The sequence below is a fragment of the Sciurus carolinensis genome, chromosome 1 (assembly GCF_902686445.1).
Source record: "Sciurus carolinensis chromosome 1, mSciCar1.2, whole genome shotgun sequence".
Taxonomy (NCBI): domain Eukaryota; kingdom Metazoa; phylum Chordata; class Mammalia; order Rodentia; family Sciuridae; genus Sciurus; species Sciurus carolinensis.
The window spans coordinates 176,958,128-176,985,872 of NC_062213.1; the positions used below are offsets into that span (position 1 = coordinate 176,958,128).

Sequence of the window (27,745 nt, forward strand, 5' to 3'; positions counted from 1 at the left end):
ATAAATAGATCAAAGCAACAAAACAAACTGAAATAGACCCAGGCCTATGCACTCACCTAATATATGACAAAGTGCAGCCTACAATGCAGTAAGGAAAAAGGTGGTCTTTTCCAGACATGTTGCTGGACATTTCATACAAGTAAAAAGATGTTTGTTTACTCCTACCTCACACCGCACAGGAAAATCAATTCCAGACACACTCTAAAGAGATAAGTGCAAACTTTCAGAATCAAACACAGGAAAATATCTTGATCCTCTTGGGGTGAGCAGAGATGTCTTCAACAGAACACACAAAAAAGTGCTAACCATACAGAGAAAAGTGATAAACCAGGATGTATTAAAGAGAAGCACTCAAAAGATTTATATTCAGTATGAAGAACTCCTACAAATCAACAAGAAAACAAACTACCCAGTAGAATAATGGGCAAAAGATTTTAAAAGCAAGTTCAGAAAAGAGGCTATCGAAATAACCTTTAATTAAGTGAAAAGGTGCTCAATATCACTACTCAGCCAAGAATCACAGGTGGACACATGGCGTGACCCCATTACACACACACCAGAGTGGCTGCAGTGAAGAGGCCTCGTGTGCCAGGTGCAGGGTGCACACCTGTCTCCCCCAAGACTCAGGAGGCTGAGGCAGGAGGATCATAAGTTTAAGGCCATCTGGGCAATTTAGGAAGACCCTGACTTAAAATTTTAAAAAATAAAAATAAATGGATCTGGGGATGCAGCTCAGTGGCAGAGGCCCTGAGTTCAATCCCCAGTGCAGGGGGGAAAGAAATTCCTAAATGATTGCTGCCTGAAGATTTCTTCAGCCTCAGCACCCGACTGTCTCCTCCCATCTCATCTCTTTCCACACTGTCACAAATCTCCAGGCAAGTCCTCCTGGTACCCTGTGCATCTCTCTATTCCTCTCCCATCTTCAGGCCCCTGAAGACTACTCAGCATGGCAGAGGATCACCACCTACAATCAGTCACCCACACTCTGTGGCTTGTCCGATCCTGTTCCCACATCCAGGAAGTCTTCCCTGACCTGTCCTCCTCCCACTCCCAAACCTGGACTAGATACAGCCTCAATTCCTTGCCTACTCACAAGTTATAATCATAAAAATCCTAGATGGTTCTGGTATCAATTTTGAGACTCATTGATCTGGCAAAACATTTTTCCTCTTCTGCTAACTGAAATCCAGATAACAGAGATGGAACAGCCACAATAAAGACGGATATGCAGGCAAATTCACAATGTCATTTTCAGTAACAATTATAGCTAATATTTCATGAGCAATTTACATGTGCCTGGCATTGTTACACTAACTTTAGCTCAACCTTATAACAACCCTTTAAGAGAAGTATTTTGCCAACACTTTTTAAGTATAGAAAACTGAGGCATAGAGAGAACAAGTGTCCCAGATCGCACACTTGGGATTTGAATGGAGTCCATCTGAGCCATTCAGAGCCTACTCTTAATCATTCCTTTTCCTATTTCCAGCAAACAGGCTGTTAAATGGGAGAGGTGAAGAATGTGAATTTCCCCCATCTGCACATCAATTTGAGCTTATTAAGGTTTAGCTTGGGGTACTATAGAATTATGGCCTATGTGGAATTCACCATACAAGACAGGACCTGAAATGTTCTAAGACAAAGGGTCAAAATGGCAGGCACAAACTATTTCTCATGATCAGGTTTCCTCCAGCTGCTCCCATACTTGACCTGGGAAGCCATGGTGTTGGATTGAAAAGTAGAGGGAATCAATGGAACATCACTGTCCCTGTATGGCTAAGTCTCTCAGCCTTACTCAAAGTTCCCTGAGCTCAGGACATTGTATGATTCACTTCCTTATTCCTAATGCCTAGAACATGGCTTGACACAGAGAAATGATCAGTAAAATTTTATTAACTGAATAAAGAAGGAAGGAGGAACTAGGAAAGAGAAATGAAGAAAGGGGGATTGAGATGAGAGGTGGTGAGAAAAGTACACGGTACAATGGGGAAGGGGCTAGAGGAGAGTTGGATGGATGCACAGAGAGGACCTGGGGATGGGTGACCCAGCCACTCCTGACCTCCAGCCCCACAGGTGCCTGGAATCCCTCCCACACCCGCAAGCCCAGAGACCATCTCACCCCTCATGAATCCACAGAAATGTGTCCCTGAGATGCTGCCCCTGGCTCTTAAGAGAAAGAGACTAAACGGGAAGGCCCCTGGGCAACTGAGTCCAGGGAGCCAAGATTCCAGGCAGCTGAGTCTCCAGAAAATCCTCAGGTTTCTGAGAGGTTGGGAGCTGAGCCCCAGGCCTTCTCTCTGTGGTGCAGTTCTCTGTACCTAGCCAGGCCAACCCTGGCTCCTGAAAACTTTGCCCTGATAGGTTCTGGAAAGCAGATGAAGCTTAGTCAGCTTGTCCGGTGGGACAAGCTGTTGACATTTTATGGTCCTGCCTCCTCAGCAGGCCCTTCTGGGAGAACTGGGGAAGGGCCATCCCTGCCCCCCAGGGGGGATGCCAAGATGGGGTTCCACGAATGTTGTCAACAAGAATCTTATAAGGAAGAGTCCCTTGGGTACAGAGCAGGAGGAAGCAACCCCCACAGGGGGAAAGGTAGTGACCTATTTCCTTCTTAGAGATATGAGCAGCTTGGTAGACACATCAAGGACTGAAGTCTTTATTTCTGATTCCTCTTTTACTCTCCAAACCCCTGAATCCTGACTTGTCAATTAAACCATGTTTGAGTAACACCCTTACTCCTTCCTTAGCTACCTGGGGCAGATCAACGTCCTCCTTCATTCTCTACCAGCACAATACCATGGACAAGCTTTCCAACCTCTATGATGATAAATAAGAGTTGACCATCTAAAAAGATGGGGAAAAAAACATCTCACTCACATGGATTGTGTAAACAAGCAGGGGTTTCCAACCTCATATCAGAAAAAGTGGACTTCAAGTCAAAGTTAATCAGAAGGGACAAAGAAGAACATTTCATACTGCTTAAGGGAGTTATACATCAGCAAGACATAACAATTGTAAATATTTATGCCCCAAACAATGGCCCATCTATATACATCAAACAAACCTTTCTCAATTTCAAGAATCAAATAGACCACAACACAATAATACTAGGTGACTTTAACACACTTCTCTCACTACTGGATAGACCTTCCAAACAAAAACTAAACAAACTATAGAACTAAATAATACAATCAATAATTTAGACTTAATGAATATGTACAGAATATTTCATCCACTAATAAGTAAATATACTTTCTTCTCAGCAGCACATGGATCTTTCTCTAAAACAGATCATATCTTATGCCACAAAGTAACTCTTAGCAAATACAAAAAGTAGAGATATTACCCTGCATTCTATCAGCTCATAATGGAAATAAATTAGAAATCAATGATAAAATTAAAAATAGAAGCTACTCTATCACCTGACTAAATAATACACTATTAAATGATGAATGGATAGCAGAAGAAATCAGGGATTAAATAAAAAAAATATTTAGAAGTAAATGAGAAAACCGATACAACATATCAAAATCTCTGGGACACTATCAAGGCAGTACTAAGAGGAAAGTTCATTGTATTGAGCTCATTCATTAAAAGAATAGAAAGTTAACAAATAAATGACTTAACATTACATGTAAAGCCCTAGAAAAAGAACAAATCAACACCAAAAGCAGCAGAAGACAGGAAATAACTAAAATCAGAGATGAAATCAATGAAATTGAAACAAAAAATGGAAAAAAAATCAACAAAACAAAAAGTTGGTTCTTTGAAAAAGTAAATAAAATTGATAAACCCTTAGCCATGCTAACAAAGAGAGAGAAAACTCAAATTACTAAAATTCCTTTATGAAAAAGGAAATATGACAGACACTACTGAAATACAGAAGATAATCAGAAACTATTTTGAAAATTTATACTCCAATAAAATAGAAAACCTAGAAGACGATGACAAATTTCTAGAGACACATTACCTACCCAAACTGAATCAGGATGACATACACAACTTAAACAGCTCAATTTCAAGCAATGAAATAGAAGACATTATCAAAAGCCTACCAACCAAGAAAAACCCAGGACCAGATGGATTCTCAGTCGAGTTCTACAAGACCATCAAAGAATTATCACCAATACTCCTCAAATTATTCCATGAAATAGAAAAGGAGGGAACACTTCCAAATTCATTCACCCTGATACCAAAACCAGAAAAAGACACATCAAGGAAAGAAAACTTTGGACCAATATCCCTGATGAACATAGATGCAAAAAATTCTCAATAAAATTCTGGTAAATCATATACAAAAACATATTAAGAAGATAGTGCAAAACAATCAAGTGGGGTTCATCCCTGGAATGCAAGGTTGGTTCAACATATGGAAATCAATAAATGTGACTCATAACATTAATAGACTTAAAGACAAGAATAATATGATTATCTCAGTAGATGCAAAAAAATCATTTGACAAAATACAGCATCCCTTCATGTTCAAAACACTAGAAAAACTAGGGATAGTAGGAACATAGCTCAACATTTTAAAAGCTATATATATGCTAAACCCAAGGCCAACATCATTCTAAATGGAGAAAAGTTGAAAGCATTCCTTTTAAAAACTGGAACAAAACAAGAATGCCCTCTTTCACCACTTCTATTCAACATCATCCTGGAAACTCCAGCCAGAGCAATCAGACAGATGAAAGAAATTAAAAGGATACAAATAGGAAAAGAAGAAATCAATCACTATTTGCCAAAGACATGATTCTATATTTATGAGATCCAAAAATTTCCACCAGAAAACTTCTAGAACTAATAAATGAATTCAGCAAAGTAGCAGGATATAAAATCAATACCCATAAATCAAATGTATTCCTATACATCCATGATGAATCCACCAAAAGAAAAATTAGGAAAACTAACCCCCCTAAAAAAAAAAAAAAACTGCCTCAAAAAAAAAAAAAACTTGGAAATCAATATAACAAAAGAGGTGAAAGGCCTCTACAATGAAAACTACAGAGCACTAAATAAAGAAATTGAAGAAGACCTTGGAAGATAGAGAGATCTCTCCCATGCTCTTGGATAGGCTGAATTAACAAGTCAAAATGGCCATACTACCAAAAGCACTATACAGATTTAATGCAATTCCTATTAAAACCCCAACTTTCTTCATAGAGAGAAAGCAATTGTGGACAGCAGTGACAGAGGATGGGAGAGCAGTGATTGAGATTGGGGGTCTCTGATGACCTCATGGCTGTGGCATGCCCGGTGCCTGGGAATGTTTCTGTGCAAGGGCACAGGATACTTAACTGCAGTGGCAATGCCCTGCATGAGTAGGCTCTGTGCAAGAGCCCTATCAGCTCTGACCTTGATCTCAGGCACACAGCTCCTGGGAAGGAAGGAACTCTTATGCTAGACAACCACAATGATTCACCAGCTCCACTTCTCCAGTTCCTGCCTGACTCATAGTAACTTTTAACAATGGACTTTCTTGAGAGCTAAGCAAAGCTCCTAACATTGCACTTTGCAACCATGGAAAAGCTACATAGGATGTCCTAGTTTCTGTAACTTCCCTGAATACAAAGAATAGTGGTTGCATAGTCTTTAACCTGATAACGAGACACACATAAATAAAGATTGCTGGCATAACTCTTTAGATCTGCATCTCCATCAAAGAGCAGAGCTCCACCTGATCCCAGTTTAATCTTCAAAATCTGTGTCTGTGAATCTTTATTTTCCAATCCCCCTTCACCCCTCACAGGACCCAAGAGTTTGGTCACACTGGTCGCAGCAAGCAACCATGAAATTCATTTGGAAAAATAAGAGACCCAGAATAGCCAAGGCAATCCTTAGCAAGAAGAGTGAAGCAGGAGGCATCACAATACCAGACCTTAAACTATATTACAGAGCGATAGTAACAAAAATGGTATGGTATTGGCACCAAAACAGATACATAGACCAATCATACAGGATAGAAGACACAGAGACAAACCCACATAAATACAGTTAACTCATACTAGAAAAGGGTGCCAAAAACACACTGGAGAAAAGATAGCCTTTTTAACCTATGGTGCTGGGAAAATTGGAAATTCATAAATAGCAAAATGAAATTAAACCCCTATCTCTCACCCTGCACAGAACTCAACTCAAAGTGGATCAAGGACTTAGGGCACTAAAATAGAGACCCTGCACCTAATAGAAGAAAAAGTAGGCCCAAATCTTCATCATGTCAGCTTAGGATCTGACTTCTTTAATAAGACACCTAAAGCCAAGAAGTAAAATGAAAAATCAATAAATGGGTTGCTTTGGCTATTCTGGGTCTCTTATTTTTCCAAATTAATGTCATGATTGCTTTTTCTATTTCTATGAAGAATGTCATAGGAATTGCATTAAATCTATATAACACTTTTGGTACTACGACCATTTTGACAATGTTAATTCTGCCTATCCAAGAGCATGGGAGATCTTTCCATCTTCTAAGATCTTCTTCAATTTCTTTCTTTAGTGTTCTGTAGTTCTCATTGTGGAGGTCTTTCACCTCTTTTGTTAGTTTGATTCCCAAATATTTTATTTTGGGGGGGTTATTTATGGTGAATGGGGTAGTTTTCCTAGCAGGAGGCATCATGATACCAGACCTTAAACTATATTACAGAGAGATAGTAACAAAAATGGCATGATATTGGCACCAAATCAGATATGTAAACCTACAGTGCAGGATAGAAGACACAGAGACAAACCCACATAAATACAGTCATCTGCACTAGACAAAGGTGCCAAAAATGTACAGTGGAGAAAAGATAGCCTCTTTGGCAAATGATGCTGGGAAAACTGGAAATCCCTATATAGCAAAATGAAATTGAACCCCTATCTCTCACCCTGCACAAAAAATCAACTCAAAGTGGAACAAGGATTTAAGCACTAGAACAGAGACCCTGCACCTAATAGAAGAAAAAGTAGACCCAATATTCACCATGTCAGCTCAGGACTCCATGACTCCTTTAACAAGATTCCTAAAGTGCAAGAAGTAATGAAGAATCAATAAATGGAATGGAATCAAACTAAAAATCTTCACAGCAAAACAATCAATAATGTGAAGAAAGAGCCCACAGAATGGGAGAACATCCTTACCACATGCACCTCAGATAAAAGCATTAATCTCCAGGATATATAAAGAACCCAAAAATTTTAACAAGAAAATAATAATAATAATAACCTAATCAATAAGTGGGCTAAGTAATTGAACAGACACTTCAGAGAAGAAGAAATATAATCGATCCATAAATATATGAAAAAATGTTCAACATCTCTAGCAATTAGAGAAATGCAAATCAAAACTACACTTTGATTCCATCTCACACCAATCAGGATGGCAATCATCAAGAATACAAGCAACAATACGTGTTTGTGAGGATGTGGGGAAAAGGTACATTCATACATTGCTGGTGGGACTGCAAACTGCTGCTACCACTCTGAAAAGCAGTATGGAGATTCCTCAGAAAACTTGGAATGGATTCACCATTTGACCCACCTACCCCACTCCTTGGTTTACACCCAAAGGACTTAAAATCAGCACACTCCAGGGATGCAGCCACATCAATGTTTATAGCAGCTCAACTCACAATAGCTAAACTATGGAACCAATCTAAGTGCCCTTAGACAGATGAATGAATAAAGAAACTGTGGTATGTATACACAATGGAATATTACTTAAATAAGAATGAAATTATGGCATTTGCAGGTAAGTGGATGGAGCTAGAGAATATCATGCTAAGCAAAATAAGCCAAGCCCAAAGAACCAAAGGTCAAATGTTTTCTCTGATATGCAGATGCTAATTCACAATGAGAGGGCGTGGAGAATATAGGTACCTTAGACAGAGGGGAATGAAAGGAGGGGAGGGGTTTGTGGGGTAGGAAGGATAGTAGAGCAAATTGGACATTATTACCCTACATGCACATATGATTACACAACCAATGTGATTCTACATCATTGTACAATCATAAGAATGAGAAGTTATAGACCATTTATGTATAATGTGTCAAAATGTATTCTACTGTCATGTAGAACAAATTTAAAAATAAAATAAATGATTTATACTAAAAAAAAAAAAAAAAAAAAAAAAAAAAAGGAGCTGACTATGGCACCTACCCTACCAGATCTTGAACCAGGTCCTGGCAAACAGCATCTGGAAATAAGTAGTGTCAACCCCATACCACACAGAAGGATGTGAAGGCCCAATGGAGTGAGGGAACATACCCAGCAGCTCACAGCTTATAGGTACAGAACCAGAATTTGGATCCAGATCTACCAAGTTCTAGTATCTGTTCTCTTAATCTTGCTGTTGTTCTCCCTCAGTTGTATCCCCTTAAAGTGCTAATACCAACCTCTTCCCTTCTAGAGTTGGTGGGAGAATTAAATGAGATTTTGTCAAAAATCTGGCCCAAGCCATGACTGTTAGTGGCTGTCCCTATCTTCTGTGTGGGCCTTGGTCTCCCAGCCATTCAAAAGGAGAAGATTGGACTGTGAGGTCTTTCCTAGTCAGCTCCAGGCCACCAGAGTCAATTGTTAAAGTATTGTGAGCTGATTGTTAAAGACAGTCATTTTTAAAAAGCTAAATTATGTAACCATAATTAAATAAATTACATTAAAAGCAAAGATAATAAGTGCTCAAAAGTGTTCACATCCTAATTATTTGGTGACGTTTTACTGCCCTCTGTGTTCTAGAGATTGCTTAATGACATGCTACTGTGCACACCCAAACCTAGTTCAGTGACATCATGTTTCTAGCTTGACATTGGCCCTGATGGGTATATCTACACCATTGAAATTGGTGAAGAATACAAATCAGAACTGTCCCCCACCTTGGCCCCTTCCAGAATGGAGTATTAAGCTTTTATATCACACTACTGTCACTGACCCTTACTTCAGCTCTGAAGAGGTAATCTACTTCAGATAGGGATTCATCTCCCCATAGAATGGATGAGGAAACTGAGGTCCAGGCAAGTGCAGTGAGGCTGACTTGCCTGAGATCAGAATCAATGTAGGGTCATAGATAAGGTGAAACATGGGCCACCCCAGTTTTTCAAATGAAAGAATTACTTAAAGACTACCAAGCATGGTTCTACCTGCCTCATTCCCAGACACATGAACTGTGACCAGGTGGATGTGAGGGACTGGGCCACAGTCATGCAGCTAGAACCCATACTGGGCACTTGCCTTTGGGCGTGTTGGAGATGAATCTGTAACATCATGTGCTTAAGTACCTGAGTCCAAAGGAACGGCGGCACCTCAACCCCCAACTGAAATCCCTCCTACTGCCCTGAGAGAGCTGGTCAAGATTACCAGTGGAGACGGGGCCAGCCCAGAGGTTGGCCTGAGGGAGAAGACAGACTCCAAAGCCTTAATTCTGAACCAGTCAGGCGGCAAGGAGAAGATGGTGGTCTAGTGAGAAGAGGGAAGCTAGGAGCTGGCCTAACCACCCGGGACTCCCTAATTAGCCCCAGACTCAGCATGCCTCTGGGAGGGACCTTATGAGTACTCAGCTCATTGGTAGGTACTCCAGAGAGTGTTATGGGTTCATGTCCGGAGAGGGAAGCAGAAGGCAGTATCAGGAGGAGGTGATGATACTAATGATGGAGAACATCTTAATGGTCCCTCTGGAGGTCCTTATGGAACTTTACAGATTACAGAGCACTTTCACATGTATTGTCTCACTGGATCCTCCCAGCACCCTGGGAAGGAAGCCCTGTGGTCCCCACTTTACAGAGATGACGCTGGTAGTGGCAACAAGGATCACAGATGCTTACTGAGGACTCACGCGCCAAGCCTGAGGAAGTCAATGACACAGGTGACACAGTCTTTGCCACTCTCTGAGCCTGAAGAGGCCTTTAAAGCCAACACACCCAGCTCCCTACTCTTTCACAGTCATGGAAATGAGAGGCAGTAAAAGAAAAGTAATTCTGAGCCGGTTGGGTTAGTGTGGGAGATCAGAACCCAGATGTCCCCATTGCCCTCCCATTGCCCCCCCGATTGCCCTCTTCTACTTTGCTCAGGGGTAAGTTGTAAAGGAGGTGTCCATCCGCCCAGCAAAAACTGGCCCATGGCCGGGATCTGACCCCGCAGCCCTCAGCTCCTTGAGTCCTGGACTTGAGTCCTGCCCCAGGCCCAAAAATCTTGTGTGAGCCAACAGAGGCACGCAAGGGTCAGACGAGCTGAGAAGACAGGCACCCCAAGGGTAACAGAAACAGCAAAGGCAAGGTGACCGAGGCGGCAGCTGCCTCCCCCGCTCCGCCTGCAGGACATTCCGCACCGTGGTCCTGCGCTGGGGTTAGGGCGAGGAGAGCAGGCCGCTTACCGGGAGGGAGTCCGATGCAAAGTGGTGGCTGGGGCGGATCCTGCGGCCACGGGCGGGGGGAAGGAGTCCCGGGCCCGCCCAGCAGTGGCCGTGGCACAACCAATGGCTCAAGAATTTCAGGAACGAAGGTCGCAACTTGGAGGAGTCCACTTCTCCGTTGGAAAAAACACCCCCGCGAGGGAGGCCATCCAGGTGATGCTAAGAGCGCCTGCTTTCTGGTGGCCGGCTGTAGGCTACATACAGCTCATTGAAGATGCGGCTCACTACCAGGCGGCTTCCCCCAAAATATGGCCATGCTAACTCTGGGAACACAGAAGCATCAAATAAAGTGCATGCTATGAGAAAGTCAAGGAAACGAAGTTGTAGTTAAGGAAAGATAAAAGAAAAAGTGAACATCTCTTGAAAAGAATGGACCATACAGAGATATCTGTGAGGACCATCCAGATGGCCACGATGGAGTGCAAAAGCTCTCTCTAGAAGCTCTTGTTCAAAGTGCTTCTCGGGATAACCCAGGAATTCAATTAAGTGCAGTACAAGCTGCTGGGAAGCTTTTGTCTAGTGGCGGAAATCCAGCAATTGATGGCTTAATAAAATCTGGAATATCGCCTGTCATCGTCCATTGTCTTGAAAGAGGTGACAATTCTTTACAGTTCAAAGCTATATGGGCTTTGACAAACACTGGAACGGTGGAACAAACTCAAGCCTTGGTTCAGTCCAGTGCTGTGCCATTTTTCCGGAGGCTTCTCTGTTCTCCTCATTAGAATGTCTGTGAGAGAACAGTGTGGGCATTGGGAAATACCTAGGTGATGGCCCCGGTGTAGAGATTATGTCATCAATCGTAGAGATGTGAAACCTTTACTTTCATTCATAGGTCCATCTATTCCTGTAACATTCTTAATGTTACTTGGGTTATAGTCAGTCTATGTCATCACAAGGACCCCTCATCCCCAGTGGAAACCATTTGGGAGGTTCTTCCAGCCCTTTGCCTTTAAATCATCCCACAGACATAAATATGTTGGCAGATACAATTTGGGTCCTCTCTTATTTCACCGATGCTGGCAACTAAAAATACAGATGGTAACAGACTCTGAAATAGTTTCTCATTTTGTTTCTCTACTCAGCCACCAGGAAGTTAAAGTTCAGACTGCTGCACTTGAAGCTATGGGCAACATTGTTATAGGAACTGATGAGCAAACACAAGTAGTTCTGTTTTCTGTTCGTCTCTTTGCTTTTTAGAGCTTCATAGTTATAGATAGTAGTTCTCTTCATCCTGACAAACTCATGCATGGAAATATATTTCAGTTCATGATCCCCCCTTTTCCCTCCCCTTTTTAATCTCCTATTTTCCCTCCCCACTCCCATTCTCCTTCCTCTGTTCTACTTGACTTCCTTTCACTCATCTATTAATTTCTATTTGGTTGCTTCTTTATGTTATCCTTTATGTTATCCTCCCCCTTTCCTTTATTTTACTCTAGCTTCCACATATGAGAGAAAACATTCAACCTTTGGGTTTCTGAATTTGACTTATTTCTCTTAGCATGATATTCTCCATTTCCATCTATTTATTAGCAAATGCCCATAATTTCATTCTTTCTTATGGCTCAGTAGAATTCTGTTGTGTATATATAGTATATATATATATATATATATCACAATTTCTTAATCCATTCATCTATTGATGGGTCTCTGGGTTGATTCCATAATTTAGCTATTGAAACACAAGTAGTTTTGAACTATGATGCTCTTTCATACTTCCTAGCACTTCTGACACATCTCAAGGAGAAAATTAATAAAGAAGCAATGTGGTTCCTCTCTAACATCACTGCAGGAAATCAGGAGCAGGTGCAGGCAGTAACTAATGCCAATCTTGTACCAATGATAATACATCTTTGGATAAGGGGGATTTGGGTATTCAGAAAAGAAGCTTCTTGAGCCATGAGTAACTTAAAAATTAGTGGAAGAAAAGATCAAGTGACGTACCTTATCCAACAAAATGTTATCCCACCTTTTTGCAACTTACTGACTATAAAAGATGCACAAGTCATGCATGTAGTATCCAATAGACTGAGTAATATATTAAAAATGACTAAAGATGAGGCAGAAAGCATAGCCAATCTTATAGAAAAAAATGTGGATGGCCGGGGAAAATTGAACAACTTCAAAATCATGAAAAGGAAGATATCTACAAATTGATAACAGTACTTCACTTGAGGGAAAATGAAGTATTGTCATCTTCAAGCCTTATAAGCATGAAAGAGAATAGAGTGCCCATCTAAGTCAAGGAATATGAGCCCAGGCATTGCTATAAAGCAATTTGTGAATAGACAAGGTTGAATGAATGTCTGGCTCAAGGATAGAGAGCCAGGTCCAGCCTTCAAATCTGGGGCTCTTCACTTACAGCAGACTCCCCGTCCGGAGTGACTTAGGAGAGTGTGGTTGTACTGCTATATGTGAACTCATACAAGCTTGATTGGCCTTCAGGGGGCTAATAACAAACCTAGCAAATCATCCAAGCGAGATCACAGGTGTTAATGAACACTGGACATGAAAACAAGGACTTGTTTAGCAGCAGACATTGGTTTACGCTGCAGCTTGTGTTTTCTATTTCTCCTCTACCCTTTTCCCTCCCCGCATCCTACCCCACCTGACCCCACTTTTTCTTCAGTTTTTATTTACTTTACCTAATATGGCTTTTTTAGTCGCTTCTCCCATCAGAAAACTTTTCAGGAAGGTTTCCATGTACATTTGTACCAGATGAATGTTTGATACTATGAAAAGTTTTCCATAGCATCAAAACAAATTTGTGTAGATTTTTGCACAGAAAAAAATCATAAATTCCCCTCACAATAGACAGTGTTGAAGTACACAAGTTGCCATAATAGTATAAGTAAAATGTGCTTCAGAGGTCATTCTTTTCATTTTCAGAGATAACATGAAGACCTTTACATGAGGTAAATCTACAGCATGGTTCATTTTTAGATTTCCGATGAGTCCTGTAAAAAAGAAAAAAAAAAGTTTCAGTTGTGACAGAATTCTGTGCTATCTCTAAATGTTACTTCTTTCTGAACTTTTTTTCTATGAAAATTATATGGAAACATCTAAAATGGAATTTGGTGCACATACACTGCTGAATAAAGACCAATGAAGAGGTTTGAGTGGGTGTACAAATCAAGTAATGGTTTTAACACCTTTAACAATAAGCCTAATCTGTTCAATTGTTCTCTCTATACATCTTGGTACTGCAGATTGAACCCAGGGGTGCATAATCATTGAGCCACATCCCCAGTCCTTTCTATTTTTTATTTTGAAACAGGGTCTCATTAAGTTACTTAGGGCCTCACTAAGTTGCTGAGATCAGCTTTGAACTTGCAGTTCTCCTGCCTCAGCCTCCTGAGCCACTGGGATTAGAGGCATGAGCCACCAAACCTGGCTTAGAATCTTTTTATCTTAGCTGTAAGCAGCCATGAACAATCTATTGTGAGCCATTTTAGGGAAAAAAAATTTATTTTTAAAATGTGCATAAAAGTCACACAAGTGGTTTTATGAAGTGAAATAGTGTCTCATTTTTGAGGTTATACACACTAAATTAAATGCGATATGAATTATTTGTACAAACAGAAGTCTTTGAAAGGTGGCTCATTGTAAGAAGTCCTGTGCCCTCCCCTTTGGGCACAAGCATTTCATGAACAACAGTTTGCCCTAAGAAACATACCAGAGTAGCCACCATTAACACCTATATCTACTTTGTGTTTAAAATTCAGCTGATAATTCTGAAGCACTATAGAATGAATAAAAATGACTTTGTGATTATAACTCTTTGTTGGATTATAGTATTTTTGCAACAGTCTTTATCATCAGAAACATGGTTGAAATTTCAAACTAGAAGCAGCAGAAAACTAGCTTGTAAAATTTATCCAGATAGAATGCAGGCTAGGCTGTCTTGAGGAAAGGAACATTAAAACTGAAGGCAATATTTTACATGGAGGAAAAAAACAACATAATGATGATGGTGATGATAATAACAATAGCAAAATTCTTGCAGGGTGTTGTTTACGATTGCTCATTTAATATTCAAAGCATCCCTATGAAATATGATGTAATCTTCATCATTTTGCAGGTGATGAAATTGAGTTATAGAGAGTTAGCAATGAATCAATGTCCTAGAACCATTACTTGGCAGTCTAAGATTTAACAAGTAGTGGCGTGATGCTTTCTCCAGAAAGAAAGGAGGCAAAAAAAGAATGAAATCAAGCCCTTTTCAGCCACATCAGTCAAAGTCCGTATTTCTGAGTCCAGGCATAACTGATGAAGAAGAGAAAACCCAGGCCTTTTTACAGGTGATCTATGTGATGTGCAGACAGCATCTGAAAGTGAACAGCTGGAGCACAGTAGCCCCTTCCTGTTGCCATTTTATCCTGAGCCTACCAGGCAATGAGAGGAATCGCCAGGGAAAGAGGCTGCCTGGTATCCACAGACAGGGTCATCCTATCCACTTGATTATTAAAGTCCTCTTCAGCTAAGGGCACCCTTTGGTATGCATCCACGTGGAACAAAAGTATCTTCCAATTATTTTCTAATTCAAAGATGGCTATCCACCTCTCTCTCCCCAGCCTCCTTCTCACCAATTTTTCAGTCATATGCATCCAAGTCCTTGACAATCTGGTCAACCACTGGCTGCAGTGCCTTAATCAATTTAGACTCTTACCTCTAAGTCACTTCTCCTTCCAGACAGAAGGATGGATTGATGGGTTTCTCTTCACCACTGTTTTCAACGAAAGGGGCTACTGTGCTCCAGCTGTTCACTTTCAGATGCTGTCTGCACATCACATAGATCACCTGTAAAAAGGCCTGGGTTTTCTCTTCTTCATCAGTTAGTCATAGGGTACTCCCCAGGAGACAGTAGGATCAGGTTATGAAGGGTAATATCCTAGGAGTAGGCCACTTGGGCCGCTTCTTCATGCAACCTACTTGTGCCTTCAGGGACTGTTAAAGGTCAATTGTGTATGCACCACTTCCATTGGTTGAGGAAGAGCTACTGTGCCTGCCAACTTCACAACCTGATAAGTCAGATAACACATATTTCATGATGAGAGTTCAGGTTTCATGGTAGTTTTGTGGCTCATGGTTCATGGATCAGACTTGATACTGTCAAGATGTCAGTTTACCCTAAATTGATACAATTCAAATCTGTCAGAATCCTAACTGACATTTTTACAGAAATTGACAAACTGATCCTAAAATTCAAGAGGAAGTTCAAGGGACCCAGATTAGGCAAGACAATTTTGAAACAGAAGATGTGGGAAAAAATATACCTCCCAGTTTCAAAACCTACTAAAAAAGCTATAGCAACCAAAACGGTGTGGCACTGGTATAAGGTTGGCATGCAATTTAATAGGCTAAAATTGACAGTCCAGACTCAAACCCTAAAACTCATCATCAACTCATTTTTTTATAAGAATTCCAAGATCTTTCAATGGGGAAAGGAGAGTCCTTTCAATAAATGTTGCTGGGACAAGTGGATATCCACATGCAAAAAGATGAAACTGGGCCCCTATCACACATCACATACAAAATCACTTCAGAATGGATCAACCCTAAATAAATAAAGCCTTTCAAATATAGCATAGGCATAAATTTTTATGAACTTAGATCAGGTGATGTCTTCTTAGACCTTAACCCAAAAGTAATAAGAGAAAAAAATAATAGATAAATTGTATTGCATCTGCACTAAAAAGAACACCATCCACTTCACAGAAGAAATAATCAATCCACAAATATATGAAAAAATGTTCAACATTTCTAGCAATTAGAGAAATGCAAATCAAAACTACACTGAGATTCTATCTCACTCCAGTCAGAATGTCAATCATCAAGAATATAAGCAGCAATAAATGTTGGTGAGGTTGTGGAAAAAAAGTACACTCATACCTTGCTGGTGAGACTGAAAATTGGCGCAACTACTATGGAAAGCAGTATGGAGATTCCTCAGAAAACTTAGAATGGAACCATCATTTGATCCGGTCATCCCACTCCTTGGTATATACCCAAAAGACTTAAAATCAGCATACTACAGTGATGCAGTCACATCAATGTTTATAGCTGCTCAACCCACAATACCTAAACTATGGAATCAACCAAGGTGCCCTTCAACTGATGAATGGATATAGAAATTGTGGCATATATATACAGTGGAATACTACTCAGCCTTAAATAAGAATGAAATTATGACATTTGCCAGCAAATGAATAGAACTGGAGACTATCATGCCAAGTGAAATAAGCCAAGCCCAAAGAACCAAAGGCCAAATGTTTTCTCTGATATGTGGATGCTAATTCACAATAAGGTGGGGCGGGGGAGATTACAGGTGCTTTGGACTAGACAGAGGGAAGTAAAGGGAGGAGAGGTGGCATGGGGGTAGGAATGATAGTAGAATGAATCAGACATTATTACCCTATTGCATATATGATTACATGACCTGTGTAACTCTACATCATGTACAAGTAGTTATATTCCATTTATGTATGATGTGTCAAAATGCATTCTACTGTCATGTGTAACAAATTAAAACAAATTAAAAAAAAAAAAGAATACCATCTAGAAAATACAGCCAGGCATGGTGGCACACACCTGTAATCCCAGCAGCTCAGGAGACTGAGGCCGGAGGATCACAAGTTCAAAGCCAGCCTCGGCAACTTAGCAAGGCCCTAAGCAACTTAACAAGACCTTGTTTCAAAATAAAATATAAAATTTTATATTTTTATAAAAATGTGGAATGTGGCTCAGTGGTTAAGTACCCCTGAGTTCAATCCCGGTACCAAAAACATAAATAAATAAAAATACAACTCATAAGAGACAATAGTCACAAAACATATATCTGATAAAGAACTTGCATCTGTAGCATATAAAATATTCTTTAACTCACTAACTAAGAGAGAAATCAACAGTTGAAAAAGTTGACAAAGGAGCTGAATAGACATTTCTCCAAAGAAAATATAGAAATGGCCAATAAGCACATGAAAAGATCTTCAACATCAACAGCCATCAGTGAAACACAAATCAAAACCACAGTGAGGTACATTTTCAAACTCACAAGGCTGTAATAGAAACAACAGATAATAGTAACTGTTGGTGAGCAGAAACAGAAACTGAAACTCTCATTCACTGCTGTGAGAATGCAAGATGGTGCAGACACTTTCAAAACCAGTTCTTCTAAAGGTTAAATATAGAGTTATATAACCCCACAATTCCATCCCAACTATATACCCAAGAGAAATGAAAGTCTATGTCCACATGAAATCTTTCATGGGCATATTCAGATCAGCATGGTCCATAATAGTCAAAAATACAGGAAAAAAATTACCATCAACTAACTAATGAATAAACAATGTGGTATATCCATAAAATGGAATAATAGTTAGCCATAAAAAGGAATGCACACTGATACATGCTGTGACCTAGATGAACCTTGAAGACATTGTACTAAGTGAATGGAGCCATTTACAAAAGATCATTTTTTACTATTTTATTTATAAGAAACTTTCAAAATAGGGAGAGCCATAAAGAGAAAATAGATTAGCCACAGCCTAGGGTTGGGGATGAGGTGGGAAGAATTTCTTTTTTGTTGTTGTTTTGTTTGTGGTTTTGTTTTTGTTTTTGTTGTTTGGATGCCAAGGACTGAACCTAGGGGTTTTTAACCACTGAGCCACATCCCCAGCCTCTTTTATTTTTTATTTTGAGATAGAGTCTTGCTAAGCTGCTCAGGGCCTCACTAAGTTGCTGAGGACGGCCTGGAACTTGCAATCCTCCTGCCTCAGCCTCCCATGTCGCCAGGATTATAGGTGTGCACCACCATGCCTGGCTCCCATATTTCTTTTTGGTGTGTTGAAAATGTTCTAAAATTGACTGTGGTAATGATTGCACAACTCATTAAATACACTAAAAATGTTGATTTTTTTCCCTTTAAATGGAGTTGTGTGGTATGTGAATTGTATCTCAATAAAGCTATTATAAAAGTAAAAGGAAGCTGGGCACAATGACACACACCTGTAATTCCAGGAACTCAGGAGGCTGAGGTAGGAGGATTACAAGTTCTAGGCCAGCCTCAGCAACTGAGACCCTGTCAAAAAAAAAAGTAAAAGGAAGTGGCAACAGAAAGACAGGGAGAAAGAATCCAGCCTTTGACCAAAGCCCTGCAGTTCACACAGGAGTCTCATGTGTTATTTCACTGGATCTTCTCAGAAGACCTGTAGTGGAAGCGTGACCTCCATTTCAAAGATAGGATGGCTTTACGCAGCCTGGTCCAACCCAAACAGGAAAGAAGGGCAGCTTAGACAACTACCAAGAGCAAAGTGCTGTGTCGGGCTCTTCATGCACATCATCTCAGTTCATCCTGAGAACACCCGAGAAGAAAGGATATTACTGGTGGTGTTCCATGTAAGAAACACAGACTCAGAGAGGTGTGGACATAAACCCTTTGTCCCAAAGCACACAGCTACGACAGGACAAAGCAGGGTCTGAATCCAGTTTCGTCAAATTCCAGCTCGTGTCCTTTCCTGTCTGCCGCTCCTGGTGCCAGGATCCAGGTCCTGGGCCCTAGCTCCTGAGTGCCCCTACCTGCTCCCCCCCGGCCCCTGCCCAGCCCATGCAGCTCACTTGGTGCATGCTTTCTGCCAACTTCTCTTGCCAGCCAGCCTGCTGCCACCCACACTGTGCACAGAGAACAAAAGGTAGACTTGGCATGATCAGCCGGCCCTCTTCCTTAGAGGAAGGAGTTTTGGTGCCAGAGAAGCCCACCTGTGCCTAAGAAAGACCCAGAGGACCCAGAGGAAGGGGCAAAGAACTCTCTCAAGTACAAATGGGCCAGAACGGATACCTCTGCCAGGGAGCCCCTGAGAAGGACGAGGAGGGCATGGTCCTGCTCCAGGAGCTCCTGACCAGAATCCCCACCCTGGACAAGCTCACAGCAGAGCACAAGGCAGGAACAGCGGTGGGAAGAGAGACGTTCTCTACTGGGAGCCCAGACCCTGGAGGCCTGCTCCAGCCTTCACCCCTTCGTAGGAGGTGATCACAGCACATTTGGGATGGCCTGTCTCTCCTCCACTGGCACCGGGAGCGAGGGTCTGAACCAAGAGAAGGAGCTTCCCCTGGAAGGGAGGACGGTCAGCAGGAATGCAGGGATGCAGCAGATGAGGCTGAGGCTGGGGTCCGTCGCCATGGCCATCCTACCTGACAGGCCGGGCTTCAAGGGCAGGACTTTCCTGCTTGGCCCAGCCAATTGGGACAAGGACAGGCTGGTGAGACAAAAGCCAATTATTGCTGGAGTGGAGCCAGCTCCTCATAAGAAGAGGGAGAGCTGCTCAAGATTCAGTCGAGCTGCAGGGCCCTGGCCACCATGAGCGGTGAGTGGGGTCCCTCCTCTAGGTCTGAGAGGAAAGCCTAAGGAAGGGGTGTTGGACATGAAAAGGGGAGAGGAACCGGATCAGGGAAGGGGTCCCGGAGCTTGATGAGGGTCTGAGGACAAGTCTGAGTACAGGGCTATGAAAGGGGAAGGAGGTTGGGGACTGAGACAGGAACAGAGCTTAGCCAGGGGCTGGGGAGGGGTTGAGGAGTGGAAGGTGAGTCAGTTGAATGAAAACAGGTCTGGAGAATGAGTTTGGGGTTGGGTCCATTTAAGGGAAGGACATGGGGACTGAGACAGAATGGCAAAAGCTCAGAGAGATGGGAAAACTTGTCAGGGGTGGAGAATGGACTACAGCAGGTGGAAAGAGGAGAGGAGGCTTGGAGAGTCTCTCCCCTGGGTTTGGTCACCTGTCTCCTCTTTCCTGAGTTGTCCCAGTGGAAGGTTCTCTTGGCATTGAGAAGGGTCTGCACTGAAAGCCAGCTGGGTCTCCCACCGTCTTCAGGGAGTGGCCCCTGAAGATCACCTTCCTTCTGGGAACTTTGGTTTTCCCACAAGTACAAAGATTGCACTAAGGGGGTTCTCACCTGCCAAAAACAAAAACAAAAAAACCTAGAGCTAGCAGAAGAAGTACATTCACAACCACACACTAATCACACAACCACCACGACTCAAGTTCACACATTCACCACCTGACACAGACAGTCACAAATGCACATATCTGTGGCCACACACTCACCAGACACTGCCCTGACCTGACACTCTGCATCCATTCATGCAGCCAGGCTCATCTTGAGCCAGGCGGGCAGGACTCACAGAGCCTGGGCCCCAGCCAGGCCACACAATCGCTCTCTTCCCCCAGGTATCGTGGTCCTGGGACTCCTGCTGGCTACCTCCAGCTGCCTCGCCTACTATGAGGACTTGGCCAAGTGCTTTCAGGATCCGAATTATGAGTCCTTCCTTGTCACAGCCCAGGATGGACTCCACACCTCCCCACGGCCCAAGCGCATTGTAGTAGTGGGAGCTGGCATGTCAGGCCTGACGGCAGCCAAGACCCTGCAGGATGCCGGCCATCAGGTGAGGAGGTCGTGAACAACTGCACATAACCCATTGGGTCCTGGAACCCGTAACCGTTAATCATGGCTGACTTTCATTTGCATTCCTGTGGAAACAAAACCGAAGAGCTGTGCTAGCAGCCGAGAAGTGCCCTGCCTCCGCCCCCGGGAGCGCCTCAGGTTCACTAGCATCACTCAGGACCCTGCTGGAAGAGATGCCCAGTGAGGCTGCCACGCACACTGGGAGACATGCTGGGGATTCCTGGCCAGAGTGTGCAGAAGTGGGCGTGGGGCCTGGGGAGAAGGGACAACACATGTCTGGGAATGACAGCAGCTTCTCCGGACCCCAGGTAACCATCTTGGAGGCCAGCGACCATGTCGGGGGCCGAGTGGTCACGTTCAGGAGCAAGGAGGAGGACTGGTACTATGAATTGGGGCCCATGAGAATCCCAAAATCCCACAGGTAAGTCCCAGGAGAGAAATGGAGCCAAGGACAAGTAGGAGAGAAAGGGAGAGGTAGGAGGGGCCCCACTGCTATCCTGCCAAAGCCCTTTCGGGTTCACTGTGTCATATAATTCACCTCTGTAAGTCAAGATCGATGCTTATCTCCCACTTACCACAGGAAGACCAAGGCTCAGAGCCCAGGGTCACACAGAAAGTGGAAGATCCCAAACTAATGGTTATAATGGTTGCCATCAACTCATCAGGTTGTATGCTTTTATATGGGCAGTTTCTTAAATGTCAATCCTATTACTTTAAGCTCTGAAATTATAATAGTTATTATTAGCAATAGCTATTATTTGTTAAGCACTTATTTTGTGTCAGGCCCTGTACTAAACATTGTATTTACATTATTTGATTGATCATTGCAACTCTATAAATTAAAACTCTTATTATATCCATTTATAAATCAAGAATCTGGGCTCTGAAATATTGAGCAACTCACCCAAGTTTCTCCCAAGAGAAGCAACAAAATTCATTATCAAAATCAAGGAGGTACCTGGCATAAAAGCAGATGCTTGACCCTTAAACTATATCTGACTCCTGAGGTTTTCAAAACACAAAAATGATCCCCAGCATGGTACCCCATATGCTTCCACAAATATGACTTATTTTTTGCCTTTAACAAAAATTAAACACAAATTAAGTTAACATAAATTAAAACCCAGGTTTCTCTCCAAACTACCAAAAGCAAAAAAACAACTGAAACAGCCCGAACCTGGAGTCATTAGATTTGGCTTCACACTACTTAGAAGAGGCAAATGGAATTCCAAACACCGTCTGAAACAAAAGGCCTCTGTCTCTACTTTTGTGTCTCATAAACTGGGATTTCTCTAAGGGCCCTAATTCAGTGAAGGGTGAACTTCCCATCTCCTATATCCCCCAGGACAAAACAGAAGAAGAAGAATGAATGCCCACAGCAAGAAAACCCAGAGATTAGAGTTGAGGAAACAGTCTGGGCTTCCCTGGGTTCAAGAAGAAACTGGTTTTTCCTGGAAGTGGTTTACTGTGGAGTCAGTCAGCAAGAACAAGGATGGGGGCCAATTTATTACTGTGTCTCCTCCAGGTTGATCCACGCCTATGTCAAGAAGCTTGGCTTGAAACTGAACAAGTTTATCCAATATGATGGCAACACCTGGTACCTCATCAATGGACAACGACATCGCAGCTGGGAGGTCAAGGCTAACCCAGAGCTCCTGGGTTATTCCGTGAACCCCACAGAGAAGGGCAAGAGTGCTATGACTCTCTTCCACCAGTCCATTACCAAGGTGCCAACTGCCTTATCCCAGCTAGGTTTGGGAAGGAAAAGGGTCTGACCTAAGGCCACTTGGCAAGTTGTTAGATGGACTCAGATCATCTGACTCCTACCTGGTGCTCTTTTGATGGGCCCACCTTCCTTCTAACACCTGCTAACAGTCTACCACTCCCAATCCACCCTCGCCTCCTTTCTTCTCCTGTCCTTGGGTGGTCCAACGGCCTATTACTTCAGTGGAAGTGGGAGGAAAGGGACTCCTAGATCAGCCAGTCCTGGGCAATGGATCAATCCTCCTGGGTCACAGTGAAGGCCTTTGCCTTAAACATTAGTCTCCAAAGGGTCTTTAAATGAGGGGAGATGCTTAAAGAAAGAGCAGCAGGAGTTCCTGGAACTACTCTTCCCCTGGTCCTTCTACCACTCCCACCTCCTTGTCCCCACCCTCTTCAAGGACAGCCAGAGAACCCAGAAGTCCTGCCTCTAATTTAAAGGAATGCAGAGGCATCTGCCCCAGACCCCAGAAGCATGATGTCCCTGGTGTCCTGGAGGCCCAGTTTGATGGTGGTATCTCTCCTCCCCTTCTGCAGCTCAAAGGAAGTCTGAAAACATTCAACTGCAGCCACCTGATGTCCTTCTATGATTCTTACTCCACCAAGGTGAGAGCAGCAAAGAAGTTCTAGGATGGAGATGGGGTGGTGGACTCTGCCCAGCCTAGCCTCCTGGGTTGTCATCTGCTGACCAGAATGCTCTCTTCCCATTGCCAAAGCCTTCCTCTTGCTGGAGTCCAGTCCCACACTGCTCTGGGCCCAGGTCCCTGCTGGGTCTATGCACTGGGCCCTCCACCCCACATTTCCATCTGCCGCTTACCTCCTCACAGGCTTATCTGATGAAGAAAGGGATGCTGAGTGAAGGAGCGGTTCAGATGATCGGGGATGTGATGAATGAAAATGCGGGATACTACAAGTCCCTTCTGGAGTCCCTGAGGAATGCTGACATCTTCTCCAAAAGTGATGAGTAAGGTGGATCTGGGGCCAGGAGGGGAGTCCTCCCCCTCTGATTTACTGGGTGTTTACATGTACCAGGCACTCTGCTAAGCACTTTCCAAGAACTGTCATATTTAATCCTTAAGAGCCCCTATAAAGTAGATGGATTATTCAGAGCTATTCTGTGGGTGAAGATGCTGAGACTAGGGAACTTAGCCAAGTTCACGCAGCTTAGGCAAGGGCTGAATGAAGTCAGACTCCAAACCCAGGTCTGAAGGTTTCCACCTGAGAAGTAGAATTTCAGGGTAGCTGAATATCCATGGGCTCCAGCCCTAGGTTGCCTATGTGATCTTGGGAAAGTCACTTTGGGGCGTCAGTTTTCCAAACTATCAAATTAAGCAACAATCCCTCCATGACCAAGTGCTGCATATTAACTAAGTGCTGTCTATGAAGTGTTGCATACAGCCTGCAGGGAGCTAGTTCCCTCTTTTTTTATACCAGGAATGCTGAGGACAAGGAAGCACTTGGGCCTGAGGGGGCCTCCCCTCTCAGTCTTGGCTCTTTTCTCCCCTGCAGCTTTTATGAAATCACTGGGGGATTTGACCAGCTTCCCAGAGCCCTCAGTGCCAGCCTAAAACCTGGCACCATCCATTTGGAGTCCAAGGTGGAGATGGTGGTGAGGGATGGGCCTGAGGTCCGGGTTTTGTACCGCGAAGGCGGGCCCACCTCTGACCTGCGCAACCTCACTGCTGACTACGTCATCATCTCAGCCTCTGCCAGAGCCACGCGCCTCATTGCCTTCCAGCCACCCCTGTCCCCAGACAAGACAAACGCCCTGCGCTCGGTGCATTACACCAGTGCTACCAAGGTGGTTTTGGCCTGTGATGAGCGCTTCTGGGAACGCGATGGCATCCGAGGCGGAGTCTCCATCACTGATAGGCCATCACGCTACATTCACTACCCCAGCCACACCCTCCCCAGCGGCAAGGGTGTCCTGCTGGCTTCCTACACTGTGGATGACGATTCCATCTTCTTCACCGCCATGAAGCATGAGCAGGTGGTGGATATCGTCCTAGATGACCTGGCAGCGGTGCACCGAATACCCAAGGAGGAGCTACGCCGCATGTGCCCATCATCCGTGGTCAAGCACTGGTCTCTGGATCCCCTCGCTATCGGAGCCTTTGCTGAGTTCACACCCTACCAATTTGCAGACTATTCACACCAGCTCTTCCAGCCAGAAGGCCGTGTCCACTTTGCAGGGGAACACACCTGCCTGCCCCATGGCTGGATGGACACTGCCATCAAGTCAGGCCTCCGGGCTGCCAGGAACATCCAGGCTGCTGTGGACAAGGAGGTCACTCAGGGAAAGGCGCCTCTGCAGCAGCCCTTTGCCCATATCCAGGATAGTTTCTCCAAGAGTAATCCCTAAGGGAGTCTGCAGGAGGAAGCTGGCAGGTGGGAAGAGGAGGCAGAGATGCAGGAGAGAAGTTACCATCAGTCTCCCCCTGGCCCACAAGAACCCAATAACGCCAGACCAAAAAAAAAAAAAAAGAAAAAAAAGAAAGAAAAACAAACATGATTCCCTTTCCTGTTTCTCTCCCCTGCCAGACCTACAGAGGGAAGCAGCAGAGTCTGGGTTATGGAGGGATAAGGGAAGAATCAAGAGGGGAGAATGCTAAAGTCAGTCCTTAGACTAAGGAAATCATCTCCTGCTGCATAATAGTAACAAGAAAAAAAAGAAAAGGTCCAACAATACCTAATTTCTGCCACCTACAACCAGAAGTCCCTGAAGAAACAGACAAGCCCCAAACCACAGTAACATTAAACCACAAACTGACCACACATACACAACCACAACACACACAAACTCCATCATTGCATGCCTGAACAAGAGCCCCATATCTTAGCCCAGTGTGGAGTCCAGCCGGACAGAAGAGGGAAAAATTATTTTCTACTCTTTTTAGTATGTACAAGCAGGATCCTGGCCTCCAGGAGATGCCTCCTGGCTCACAGACTTTTAGTCTCTAGCCTCACATCCACATTGCTAACCAGAATCCCCCACCTCCACCTGCCCAGCCCACACCTCTTCCTGGAGAGCTCAAGAGCCTTCCCCACTCTTCTCTCCAAAACCCAGCCTGTCTTTTCACACTCCACTTAAGTTATTCCCCCTCCACAAAACTTCCCTTAACAACGCCCCAGCTCCCAGGGGCCTCTCTTCTTTGAACCTCAGTTCTTCCCCTTTAGAATGCTAACCATGTGGACTGCAGATCCTATTTTTCTGTCATGCAATTGCTTCATGGTGGTGTCTTATCTCCCCACCTACACAGAGAACCCCCAAGGGCTGAGATCATATCTTTCATGCTTTTGCGCATTTTCTTTGATAGCCACTAAACACACACTATTTCCTTCAGCCTGTCAACATTTATCAAACCTCTACTGTATGTCTGGTGCTGTGTGAAGAACCAGAAATATAGAGAATGAGCAGCATTACTAAACTGAATCAACCCTCCACTCTTCTTTGTGTCTCCATGCATCCAAAGATCAACTCCCAAACTGGCTCAAAAATTTTTTTTTCTCAAATTCTTGGAGAACAAGAACCACTCTGGGTATTTGGGTGCAAGTGGACAAAAGGAAAAGTAGATTAAGTCATAAACCCTCTCCCTGGAGAAGATCCCCACCAGGGAGACCCTGGGGAACCCTGGAGACCAGCACAGTAAGTACTGATATGGAGTGTCCTGTGCCAAGACTGACTTATGGTATGGGGGGAAGGAATAGAGAGTTTTCTAGGAAGTTTTCCTAAGAAACATCTATTTTTTTTTTAATGCAAGTTGGTCTATTGTTAAAACCCTGGAATTCTCTTTTTTAGTTTTCTGTTCATCACTATATTTGACCTTAGATTTAGTTCCCAGTGACAGAAATCAAACTCAAACTGACTTAAGGAAAAAGGACATGTTTGGGCTCACATATCTAAGAAGTTCAGGATGAAGCTGGCTTCACTCAGAGTGAGTGGGTTCAGGACTGAAAAGGCATCATTAAGGTCCAAACTCTTCCCACCCCTTGGTTCTACTTTCCACATATAGCTTCTGCATTGGATTGAATAGTTTCCCAAAAATTCATGCCCACCCAGAACTGATGAATGAGACCTTATTTTTTAAATATAATCTTTGTTGGCATAATCAAGTTAAAATGACATCAACTTGGATTAGCAATGACTGGTGTCCTGATAAGTAGAGAGAAATTTGAGCCCATGGGGAAGACAGCCAAGAAATGTCAAATATTTCCAGAAGCCACCAAAAACTAGGAAAGAGGCATGGTATAGATTTTCCCTCAGAATCCCTTAAGGGACTCAACCCTGCCAACACCTTGATTTTGAACTTTTAGCCTAGAACTGCAAGCAAAAAAATTTCTATTGTTTAAGCCATCCAGTTTTGTGATAATTTGTTATAGCACAGCCCTAGAAAACCACATCAGCTCCCTTCTTTCTTCTGCTTTTCTTCTGGCAAAGAACTAGTCAGAAGTCATTCCAGAATATAACTAATAAATCTAATAAATTTAAAAAAATAATAATAAATTAAAAATTAAAATCTTTTTAAAAGAAGTTATTCCAGAGTTATGTTTTCATAGGTTACCATGCAAAAGAAAAGAAAGGATTCCTTTCTTCCAGAGTCTTCATATGTGTTTCCATCCTAGCCATCCTTCTGCTTATTCAGGGGCCTATCGCTTGGCCTAGAAAGTGTATCTTGTGGCTGGCAGCCACAAGAAGTGGAAAAGGGGACAGCACCATATATACACTACGACTCCTCTAGACCTCAGGGTTGGGCTAAGAAATACAGTTGAGTCACTCCAGGGCTTGGGAAGGCTAGCTTACAATGTACATGGTGAACCAGAAGCCAATTAAACTACACCCCAGAACATGGCTCCCTCAAGAGAGAAGAGGGAGGAGTCTTTTTCCAAACTCTCTCCTGGGCTGTTTAGATTTGGTAGCCCTCTTAGTGTCTTGACAAAGGCCATCTCTTCCTTAAGACTCTCAGGGCCAGCCTGGGAGGAATTCTGACCCAGCAAGGTCTAATCAGAGAAAGGAACAGAAGCAGAAGCAGAGGAGAGGAAGGGGCCTGGTGAAGAGCCTAATGGGAATCACCATGAATTCCCAAGAACAGGGTCCTAAAGAAACAAGTCAGGGAGGAGGCAAGGCAAGGAACTGGGCAGCAGATCTACCAGAA

The 27,745-nt window shown here is 43.2% G+C and overlaps 1 protein-coding gene and 1 pseudogene across 1 annotated transcript; both read left to right on the forward strand.

The window, feature by feature from the left end:
- Positions 1-3,856: 3,856 nt before the first annotated feature.
- LOC124964007 (importin subunit alpha-3-like) lies at positions 3,857-12,613 on the forward strand (annotated as a pseudogene).
- A 6,578-nt stretch (positions 12,614-19,191) lies between these two features.
- On the forward strand, positions 19,192-24,954 carry LOC124964052 (L-amino-acid oxidase-like). Its single transcript, XM_047524001.1, has 7 exons — positions 19,192-19,390; positions 20,597-20,811; positions 21,140-21,252; positions 22,357-22,558; positions 23,130-23,198; positions 23,420-23,556; positions 24,102-24,954. The coding sequence occupies exons 1-7, from the start codon at positions 19,192-19,194 to the stop codon at positions 24,952-24,954; spliced, it is 1,788 nt and encodes a 595-aa protein (XP_047379957.1).
- Positions 24,955-27,745: the final 2,791 nt, after the last annotated feature.

Bases quoted from the DNA above. Each gene is read 5' to 3' on its own strand.
- LOC124964052 (XM_047524001.1), top strand. From the start codon at position 19,192: ATGGGCCAGAACGGATACCTCTGCCAGGGAGCCCCTGAGAAGGACGAG. The intron at 19,391-20,596 runs GTAGGAGGTGAT...CTCTTCCCCCAG, and splicing joins GCTCCAGCCTTCACCCCTTC to GTATCGTGGTCCTGGGACTC. The intron at 20,812-21,139 runs GTGAGGAGGTCG...TCCGGACCCCAG, and splicing joins TGCAGGATGCCGGCCATCAG to GTAACCATCTTGGAGGCCAG.